This window comes from Chondrus crispus, genomic scaffold (assembly GCF_000350225.1).
Source record: "Chondrus crispus Stackhouse genomic scaffold, scaffold_308, whole genome shotgun sequence".
Lineage (NCBI taxonomy): Eukaryota > Rhodophyta > Florideophyceae > Gigartinales > Gigartinaceae > Chondrus > Chondrus crispus.
Genome location: NW_005179193.1, coordinates 27 through 10,999, shown reverse-complemented (window position 1 = coordinate 10,999; position 10,973 = coordinate 27). Strand labels below are relative to the sequence as shown.

Below are 10,973 nucleotides of genomic sequence, written 5' to 3'. Positions count from 1 at the left end.
CCCGCTCGTGTGCGCGCGCAGCAACTGCCGCCGCGCCGCGCCGCCCCGCGCCCCGCGCACCGACTGGCCCCGCGTGCTGCAGGCCACCTGCGTCGCCGCCGCGGCCACCATCGCCGCGCAGGTCGCCGCGGCCCCGCTGGACGTGGCCGCGCGCGCGGCGAAGGCGTCGCGCGCCGCCCCGCCCGCCGGCCTGCTGCGCGCCGTGCGCGCCGGCGGATGGCCCGCCGCCTTCCGCGGCCTCCCGCTCCACTGCATGAAGCGCCTCCCCACCAAGGCCCTCACCGTCGCCCTGTTCGAGCTCGCGTCGCAGGCTCTCGCGCGCAGCGGCGCCGGCCTGACGCCGGCGCGACACGTCGCCGTGGCTGCGTCGTCCGGCGCCGCGGCCCTGGTCGCTACCTACCCCGCCCACTTCGCGTACTACGCCCTGCGTAAGGACGTCGCTGCCGTGAAGGTCCTCCAGTTCGCAAGGGCCCGCCCCGACCTCCTGTACTCCGGCGCCGTGCCCGCGCTGGTCGCTACTGCACCCGCTGTTCTCGTCGATTACTTCTTGTACAGGCGGTGGAGAGGCCAGATCGACGAGAGCGCCGCGGAGGGACGCATGTCGCGCGCTCGCACCGCCGCTGCTATCGTGGTCGCTGCCGCCGCCGCAAACTTGACCGGCGGCTTCTGTTCGGAACCTTTCAAGGCGCTCAGCCGGAAGATGGCCGTGGAGTCGGTCAAGAACGCCCCCGGGCGGAGTCTGACGCATACTGCGCGCTCCATGATGCAGACGGGCGTCGGCGAGTTTTGGCGCGGCTTTCCCAGCCGCAGTATGCGCTATGTTGTCTCGGCTATTGTTTCCAAGGCCACCGTGCAGCAGTTGCGCAGACTTCAGAGGCCTGGGAACGAGGAGAATGCGTATCTTCAAGGCCCGCACGTCAGCTTGATTCCGGCCGGACGCCCTATTGGCCCGGGCTTCTATCAGGGGCGCTCACGACAGTACAATGCCTCGACAATTGTCGACCCGAGGTACCATCACTGTTAACAATAACAATTTGTAATAATACTCACTCGTTTACTTTCTTGACTCTTACTTTATTAAACTAACTTCATGGTCTGCCCACAACATTCTGAGCAATTCCGAGTCACTAGTCTGGGATAGATTTTGAATCGGTCAGTCTACGCTGAACAAATCACACTTAACTTGAATCTTCTCTCCAACTCTTTTGCCACTCTTGTCCACATTGAACATCTTTTCAAAAGGCATTTCGAAGCTGCTGTGTACAAGCTTACAATTTTTACAAAAGTGGCAGCCATGATTCGATGTCTACAGGAGTTCAAGGGTAATATTGCGTTCTCTCCTGTGAGCAAGTGCACATGTGCGGGTAACCGAGTCAAATGTACAGGCATGGAAGGAAAGATCGTAAGTCATTGCAATGAGATTCACCCCGCAGGAGAATGGCTGATCTTGAAGTTTGCGGCCCTCCGTGTCTCGCATGGCAAGTCAACCGTCACGAATTGACGAATAGATGGGCTCCAAAATCTAGGACACGACCCCGATTCTGAATATATTGATATGATTGGTTGATAGCCGTGGGCCGCACATGTTTTAACGAGAAAATAGTCCCTAATGTTGATGACATACGCCTCCAAAAAATGACCACATGTTACACGGTTACAATTGGGCTGTGAGTTTGTGGGCCATCGACTACTTTCTGCTCACCCACAGACGACAAGCGATTTGCCTCATATGACGGCAGCCGAGGCCAGCTTTTTTCGCAAAAATGTATAAATTAAATTGAAACTTTTCAAAGTCAGTTTGGACACCATTTCTTTAACGTACATGCCCTCGGCTATAACATCTTGCAAAACATTTGGAGAGCAGTTGTGAATACAAAGAAAAACTAAGAATCCAATGAAGTTTCAACTGTTGGTTGATGTTTTAAACAGGCCTTTTGGTTTCGTAGATATCAACACGAACGTTTTGAGGTTGGTCAAACAGGCTTCTTTTTTAGGCATTCTAAAAATGGCTGGAAAAGACGTCCAGATCTCACCAAACTCCATCCTTCCATAACGCAGAAGTCAACTGCTATGGCGATAGTATCTTTTTCCTTCTTGTTAAGCAAGCACAAGTCGAGAAAAAATGAGTTGAAAAGTAGCCTCTTACGAGGCCAAATGGCCTCATCTAAGGTCACTTGTCGTCTCTGGACATTAGCGAAACTCGTACTGCGAACGACCGACAAACTACTGCGTTCATCATCGTTTTTCCGAAGCTCTTTGAGACTTAGGAGCGACAAACACAAGATTTTTGGAGAATCTGAGCATCAGTTGTCTACATGAAGAATGCAAATGTCGTCCAGTCGGTTGTACCGAGCCGTGTGTAAACTCCCCTCTATAGCGCAAGCCGAGAGGAGCCGCAAACGATGCTCAGACGCATTTGTTGGTCATCCCTGTAAAAAAAAACTTCAAAATACTTACTTTCACTGGTTCCTAAGGTGCGCCTCCGCGTTGATGTATTGGATACGTCGCTCAACTCTGCTGCACTGGCCAGAGCTCCAGGAATATAAACATTCCCAGCATGACTTCAGAAAATCTGACATCTTTATCCCAATAGAACAAACAACTATCACACCTCCTGCCTTCAGTATTGGTAACCAGTCCTACACACTACTGCATTGTCAGTCTCCTGTAGCACGACTTTTCAGACAAACAACTGATCCAGGTGACCTACACGAGACTGTAGTGTCGATTGGAGATCCAGAAAGAATCTTTGGTATCTTTAACATTTTTTTGGGAATCATTCCGTCGGATGTGACTTGCTGTTATTGACGTTTTGGGGGCATCCTTTGACAGAGCTTTAGACCGTCTTCAGCAGGTAGGAATAAATGCATGACCATCTCTAAATTCTTCATCTTCGGGAGCACCGAGAAGTCCAAACCTGCAACTAATCATGTCCGTAGAGCATGATGCCGTTCATGGTGAACACGTTACAGAAAAACAGCCGAATGTCCCAACAACCCATTACAAATATCGGATCCAAAAAGAACCGCTGAGGTGATTGCTTTGAAGAAATTGGTATAAGAACTATCCATAGATCAGCCTTCCATCGTACGAATTCTATGCCTATCAACCATTTCATGAGTGCAGAAGCTTTCGACCAAGACGGAGTATGGGGAATTTGCGCACAACGTTTTGCATCAGCAGGCAGAAAGGACATGCTCTTTAGCAACCTCAAATAAAAATCCCTAAAAACGTGTTGTGTCCATATGAAATTATCCAAGTGGCAGAATCCTGGCAATTCTGATTTTTCGCAGATGGCCCAGATTGATCAATCTGGAAAAACTGATCAGTATGGGAAGCTTGATCATCCTCTCATTTTCGGTAGCTTGAGCCTCAAAAGCTCACCTTGTGATTTGGGGATACCCTTCTTCGACATGCAAACGCTTCGGTGAATGCCTCAAGTTGGCCGCCGAAGACACTACGAAACTATGGCATTTCTCACGTACCTCCCAGTTCAGAATGGGCACGCGGAATTGGCCGGTGGGAGAGCGATTCTCAGGACTTCTCACTCGCGCCACATCGCGAAGAGGAGCAGAAAAGCAAGAATTGACGCAAAATTCCAATGGGATGACAACTCGGGTAATAACGATAACAAGAAACGCAACACACCCATTTCCCGGAGGCAAGCAATGCAGTTGCTAAACGGTGTCCTTGGCACTATGACAGTTGGCTTGCTTTTCAAAATGCGAGAGCAGTATCGGTTGATTTCACTTCAGACTATCCTAGCGTCGATAGGCCTAGGCCGCCTTCCAGCTCGCTCAGCAGTTCCAGCTGCCATGGCAGCAATCAACCAAGAAGACAGGGAGCGATTCCAGGATGCTTTGAAGTACGTTGCAAAGGTAGACAAGCAGGCATTTGTTGAATGCCCTGACTTTGCAAAGGGCTCTGATTGGATAAACAGCCGCCCGCTGAGCTTGAATAATGAGTTGAAAGAAAAAGTTGTACTACTGGACTTTTTCACTTACTGCTGCATTAACTGCCAGCATGTGCTCCCAAAGCTAAGACAGCTCGAAATAAAGTATGGAGAGGATGGTTCTGGAGGTGTTGTCGTTGTCGGTGTACATTCAGCGAAATTCTCGGCGGAACGGGAAACGAAAAATATCGCAGCTGCCGTTGAACGGTATGACGTGAAGCACCCAGTGATAAATGACGAGAAAATGGAGCTTTGGAATGCGATTGGAGTTAGCTCATGGCCAACGCTTGTCCTTCTTGGGCCGAAAGGCAATTTGCTCGCGGTATGGTCTGGCGAGAGACAAGAACAGGATGTCGACATGATTATTGCAGCAGCATTAGAGTACTACACAGATGATGTTGACCACCGTCCGTTGCCAGCGGCTCCGAAACGTGACTCTGCTCTCAGAAATCTGGCAGATTCTCCGTTTAGGTACCCAGGGAAGTTGGCATTTTCAGAAGACGGAAAGTCCCTCTTCGTTTCTGACACTGGGAACAATAGAATAGTCCAGTCGGACTCCATCACCAGCAAAGTAGTCAAGATTTTTGGGAACGGAGATTCAAAGCTGGCAGACTCCTCTGATCCTGCGACCGCGTCTTTCCATGCTCCGCAAGGCATTGTTGAACATAATGGAGTATTGTATGTTGCGGACAATGAATCACACGCCGTACGCGCGATCGATATTGCCTCTGGGAAGGTTCAGACTATTGGAGGAAACGGTGAGCAAGGATTTGACTATAGCGCCGGACGTGTGGGAAAAGCACAGCAGCTTTCTTCACCCTGGGATGTGGAAGTTGTGAATGGCACTCTCTACGTTGCAATGGCTGGGACACACCAGATTTGGAGTCTCGCACTTCCGCCGAAAGGAACGTTTGGTCCATATCTCAACCCGTGGACTGTTTTCTCCGGTTCAGGTCGTGAACTGGAGAAGAATGCCTTGTCGGGGAGACAGGCAGGTTGGGCGCAACCTAGTCATTTGAGCGCGGCAGAAGACGGGCTGATGTTCGTCGCCGATAGTGAGTCTAGTTCTGTGAGAGCTATCGACACGACAGCAGGTAGCCATCCTACGAAAACATTGGCTGGTGGGGATGGTCTCCTTGCTGAAAACCTCTTCGCTTTTGGGGACAAAGAAGGGCGTGGAGCCCGAGCACGTTTCCAACATCCACTAGCAGTATGTTTTGACGACAAGCGTAAAGCTCTGTACGTCGCTGACTCTTACAATCATCGTATCAAGGTCATCGAAGAAAATGGAGAAGCGAAGAACTTCTGCGGAAAGGGAACTCCAGGATATCGAGATGGGGCCGCAAGCGAGGCAATGTTCTGGGAACCTGCTGGTCTTGCCTTATCTCCTGATGGATCACACCTGTATGTTGCCGACACGAACAACTTTGCCATTCGTGCAATTGATTTGAACACTAAGAAAACGTCGACTATTAACATTGCCGTGGCACCGCCGAGTGCATCTACTCAGGCAGATGACAAGCCTCTAATTGTCAACAGACGTCGAGCCGTGAAAATTCCGTGCGGACCCGTTAATCGGACAGGGCAGGTCAGTTTTGTCATTAATTTGCCCGAAAAGTCGCACTTCACCCCTGGCACTTCAAGCCGTTTTCAGCTCAACCTGATTGGGACAGTACCAGAAGCAGGTCAATCATCTACCCAAATGACCAAATTGTCGAGTGGAGCGATGGCGCTAAAAGGGCAATCAGGCAGATTTGACATCGATCTTTCACCGTTTTCACGAAAGCTCAAATCTGTAGAGAGTTTGGAAGTTGAATCTGTCACATATTATTGTACAGAAGAAGATGACGTGTGCAGGGTGGAGTCAGACGTTTTCACTGTCCAACTTGACTCAGTCTCTACTGGCTCAGATCCAATTGTACACACGATTGTCCCGAGAATCATTCAGCAGCCATCCTTCAACAAAACTGCTTAGAACAGCCCGTGAACACAGGAAGCCTTTTGATATATGTACTGTACATAAAACAAACAATGGATATGGAAGAAGTAATTTGTTTATGTGATCCGGGAGCACAATAAGGCCCCCAGAGCATTCTCAAAAAGCTCTCTATGCACATGACTACCCTCAAGTCGTACCAAGCGCAAATATATGTAAGATATCTTTGGGTTAGCGTATTTAGACCTGCTCTACAGAAGAAAAAAAGGGTAAGAAACCACCCAGAAAAGGCCCTGCAAGCCGCCTAGAATGCTTTGACAACACCCACGTCGAAATACAATGTTGAATTTCGTGGAATACCAGGCGGACTCTGGTTGCCGTAACCCAAATGCGGCGGGATAATAAGATGCCGCTCGCCACCTTCCCGCATTCCTGTGACGCCGATGTCAAAACCTTTCACGCACTCGCCGATTCCTAATCGAAACTTAAATGGTCGTTTCCGATCCGCCTTGTCGATAAGCTTGCCGTTCTCGAGCCGTAAAGTGTAATGGAGAGCAACATTATGGCCTCTGACGACTTTCTTCCCACTGCCGATGATCATGTCCTGGAACTTAACGCCGCTCTTGTGAGTCACTATGGGCAAACCATTTGACTTCCCTCTGACTACAACTTTGCCTTTCTCCTTGTCAGATGAAGCGCCATTTGCGCCACGCCGGGCCGCCCTTGAACCCATTTGATTACCTCCAGACACGCCGTCCTCCTCGTCTGAATCCTCATCCTCATCGCTTTCGTCGCTGTGACCGTCATCGTCGGAGTCGTCATCATCGGCGTCCGCAAAGACGACGTTGCCGTCGTTCAACATCCTGGCGACATTTGCCAAATTTGCTATCTCCATACTGTCCTCGTGGGCCATCTCCTCGTCGTCAGAGTATGGTACCATCTCGTTGCCGACAACGTCGACGACGGCGCCGGCGCTATCGCCCGCAAGGCGCAGGCCCATTCTGGAGTTGATGAGAATGTCCAGGCGTACATTTTCGGCAGTGTTGTTTCGCAAGACGCCCATCGCTATCGAAAGGGAGTTGCCGCCAGAGTCATTGGAGTCCTCGGCGTCTTCATCGCAGATTTGCAGTACAATTCGACCGTTTCTTTTCCTGCCCGGGATGGTTAAGCATGCCTATTGAGAGGTAAACACAAAAACACTAGTTAGAATTTGGACATGTTTCAGTGAAAGCTATGAACAAAGCCGCGGCTTGAATCGTTTGATCGGATGGCGAAGGAATTGGTGGTGACTTACATTTGTGAGGTGGATTGTTTCCTCTTCAGAACCGTCCAGCCAGGTTATCTTTGAGTCGGTTACTTGGGCCCCATAGAACACCATGGCAGGGTATGGATGGAAAGTGCAGAAGAAAGGATTGGCGGGGGAAGAAAAGTTGGTTGTTAGTTTAAAGAGGTGAGATGGAGGCGGGCGGTGTGGTTTAGGAGTAAGAGACGTTGACGTTTCACAGGCGCCGCCGGAGGCCGGTGGAGATGGAATGACGTGGGATTTCCATACGCTTTGCACAAACTGTGCATCGTACAGTACAGATGCCTCCGGATCAAAAACATTACAGTCGCATCTGTAATGCAGGTACAGGTAAGTCGAAAAGGCCATCCACTTGGAATCCTGAACACTGAGGGCCGGTTCAGTGTTCAGAGTGAAGGCTGCTGGCAGCCTGCTGGCACCAGCAGCCTTCACCACTCTGCACTGGACACATCAACTGCGCCACTTCTGCAAATATTTATGATGTCATCGGCAAACGTCATATAAATGGTGTTACCTCCTGGCACAGCGTCTGTTTTGGCTCAACTCTCTTCATTGAGAGCATTCAATCACCTCGCCTGCATCCTTCTGGGCATACGGAATACAGAGTATTGCTGTACTTCTGGGAAGGTGGTGAAGCACTGCCCTTGGCATAAAAACACAAGTCTACCCCCGGTCTTTGGCCCTGATCCAACCTCCTCCCCGATCTAAAAATCTGGTCACCAGACTAAGAAGAGCCACCATCATCCAAATCGAAATGCTTCCGTTTCACCTCGTAATCCCACTTGTCCTCGCGTCGCTCTGGGGTGTATCCTCAGCTTTGTTCTACAGAGATATCACATCCGACAATTTCGACAAACTAATCGATTCGTCGCAGGCCGCCATCATGCTCGAATTCTACGCACCATGGTGCGGACATGTACGTTTTCCAATTTGAATCTTGCAAACCCCCTGCTATCCTGTTTATTAATCCGTATCCATGACCACTGTTGTAATGCTTACTGACGACGTTCTGTTTATCCACTTGACACACACATACGCAGTGCAAGGCCCTTGCTCCCGAGTACGAGCGCCTGGGCACGACGTTTGCGACATCGAAAGATATCATCATTGCTCAGGTCGATGCCGACAAGAATAAGGATCTCGGCGAGCGGTTCGGCATTTCTGGGTTTCCGTCTCTAAAGTGGGTAGCGAAGGGCGGGGATGTCGACAAGCCTGAGGATGTCACGGCTGGGCGTACAGCTGATGAGCTGCTCAAGTTTGTGAATGAAAAGATGGGAACTTCGAAGAAACTCTTGGAACCGCGATCCAGCGTCACCGTCGTGACGGGTGATAACTTCAAGGATATCGTCATGGCTAAGGATAAGGTCGCGCTTGTCGGCTTTTTCGCACCTTGGTAAGTTGCATTGGGCTTTTTTTTCATTTTTTTGAGTACACGAACAGTGTTTGTTGCGATGCGAGTCGCAGCTGATTTTTCTAACGCTGCGTTTCCAACGGGCTATGTCGCGATCCGATTACAGGTGTGGTCATGTAAGTTGAACTCGCCCCTAGAAATCTACGCCCGTGTCCCCTCGAGAAATGCAGAAACACACACGAGCAGTGCGGCATTGTCAGCCGCTTTGACTGGAAATCGAACTGACTGTCTGGTACCGTACTTGTCCTTTTCAAATTTGTGCGAGCAGTGCAAGGCCTTGAAGCCAACCTGGGAACAGCTCGCAACCCTGTACGCGGATGAGAAAGATGTGGTCATCGGGTCAGTGGATTGCGATGAAGAAGGGGATCTGGCCGCTGCAAACGACGTGCAAGGTTTTCCACACATTAAAATTTTCGGGCGCGACGCGGAAGAAGGGGAGGATTACAACGAAGCGGGTCGTTCGCTTGACGAGTTCGTGAAGTTCGTGAACGAGAAGGCCGGGCTGGACATCACAACGGACGGGGGGGTATCGCCGACCGGCGGAGTCGTTGCGGAGATCGCAGAGCACATCAAGTCGTTCGTGGCCGCGTCCTCGGATGACGAGCGCAAGAAGGTGACGGACACTTGCCACGCGGCGGTAGAGAAACTGGACGAGACGGCAAAGAAAAATTTCAAGTATTATGTGAAGGTGTTCAAGAAAATTGCAGACCAGGGCGTGGAGTTCGCATCTATGGAGAAAGCGCGTCTGTTGAAGATGCTTGAAAGCCCTGATAACCTGAAGGCGTCCCAGAAACGAAACTTCATGCGGCGAGTTAATGTGTTGAGCGCGTTCGACGAACTGTAAAGAGGCGCTTAATTCTCGTGCAGTAATCTATAAGCAATATACTTAATCCTTTTGCACGGGAATTTGGGCGGTTGAGCGAGAAAGAGAGCGCTTATCAAAGAGTGCTCGAATGATGTGCTCGACATCGACGCGGCGCAGGGAGTGCTTTTGTAAGCGTGTTTGTTAGTTTAGATTTTTAAGCATCTTTTCATCACAGATCAAAACGAAACCGCAGCCAAGAACGGCTGTGCTCGTTGACAGTGATGACAAACAGTCTTGCGAGAGTCGTCCAGCTGATTGAAGACCGATGTAAAAAAGTGACATTTCGTCAATAGTTGTGCCCAATAAGGGAACGAGGAAGCGATGCACAGGAATTGGGAGCGCGGAGCGCGATGACAGAGGGGGGCCGTGTGTCGAAGCGTTGATTTATTCTTCCGACCAGCTTTCCTAAATGTTTCAACGAGAGTTGAAAGCGAACTCGGCGAACGGACACGAACGATATCCTACGGGGGGGATGGCTAGTGTGCTCTCAACCACTTGCTGAAACCGCGCGAGAAAGCGGAAGGCCGGGAGCCTAACCGAAGCGAGAGAGAAAAAAAGCTTTGAATATTATAAATTAGTGGCAGAAGATGCCGGCAGTTCCATGGGGAGGGGGGGCATCTAGACTTGGAGCGGGATGGAAAGAAACAAGAAGGGCAGAAAAAGCAGTCGACGAAAAAGACGACGCGAAGTGGCGTCGCAGGTGCAGGCTTTGGCGGGACGACGACGACAATAACGCTGCAAGACCGGGAAGCACGTGCGGACATCAACGAGGAAAGAGGTAGACAGATCAAGCCTCCTGCTTGTCATCGGCATCGGCTTGATCGTACTCCTCCTCCTCCTCCTTCGAGGCGAACATGGGCGAGAGGAAGGCGAGGATGGCTGCCAGGACGGCGAGCGGCCAGGAGACGATGAGAAGGATGAAGGACCATCCAATGGAGGCGATTTCATCTATCGGGCGAAAGATGTTGTCGTAAAAGACGGCAAAGCCGATCATGACGAAGAGGCCGCCCAGGAAGGTGGCCAAGGCGCCCGTGGACACAAGGTTGGAGGCGCCGACAAAGACGCAGACGACGGTGATGGCGGCGCCCGCGATGAGAAAGAGGGTTCCGATGATGACCATTGCCCTCGTAGCCTGGTAAGAAGCGCAGCTGGTGACGGGCTTCACGCGAGCGTCTTCGCAGGCGTTGTTGTCCTCCTGTCCATTTCTGATCCAGCAGATGTTAGAATAGCACGAGGCGCCAATGTAGCCGCAGGAAATCTTTTTGAAGGTGGTCTCATTGTGGCAGCCGATCCACAGGCCGAAGTAATCGAGCTTGTACTGCAGGGTGAGGCCGGTGAAGTCGGAGTTTGTCTGGATGGGGTTTAGCGGTTGGACGACCTCCGTCTCGTCGAAGCGGACCCAGTAGTTGCTGGCCATGGCGATGGCCAGCAGGACGAGGGAGGCGAATCTCAGCACAGCGGCCACGATGTTGAGGGGGCCTTTCACCATCGCAGAGAGTTTGCGGG

General features: G+C 51.1%; 3 protein-coding genes across 3 annotated transcripts; all 3 read left to right on the top strand.

Annotated features, from left to right (window-relative positions):
- The first annotated feature begins 253 nt into the window (after positions 1-253).
- On the top strand, positions 254-1,024 carry CHC_T00005680001 (hypothetical protein). Its single transcript, XM_005717230.1, has one exon. It carries the CDS (start codon positions 254-256, stop codon positions 1,022-1,024), a length of 771 nt encoding a protein of 256 aa, XP_005717287.1.
- Positions 1,025-3,431: 2,407 nt separating this feature from the next.
- CHC_T00005679001 (hypothetical protein) lies at positions 3,432-5,927 on the top strand. Its single transcript, XM_005717229.1, has one exon. It carries the CDS (start codon positions 3,432-3,434, stop codon positions 5,925-5,927), a length of 2,496 nt encoding a protein of 831 aa, XP_005717286.1.
- Positions 5,928-7,945: 2,018 nt separating this feature from the next.
- CHC_T00008734001 (Disulfide-isomerase, PDIA-1 Endoplasmic reticulum secreted) lies at positions 7,946-9,446 on the top strand. Its single transcript, XM_005717228.1, has 4 exons — positions 7,946-8,107; positions 8,232-8,584; positions 8,709-8,718; positions 8,871-9,446. The coding sequence occupies exons 1-4, from the start codon at positions 7,946-7,948 to the stop codon at positions 9,444-9,446; spliced, it is 1,101 nt and encodes a 366-aa protein (XP_005717285.1).
- The last annotated feature ends 1,527 nt before the right edge of the window (positions 9,447-10,973 follow it).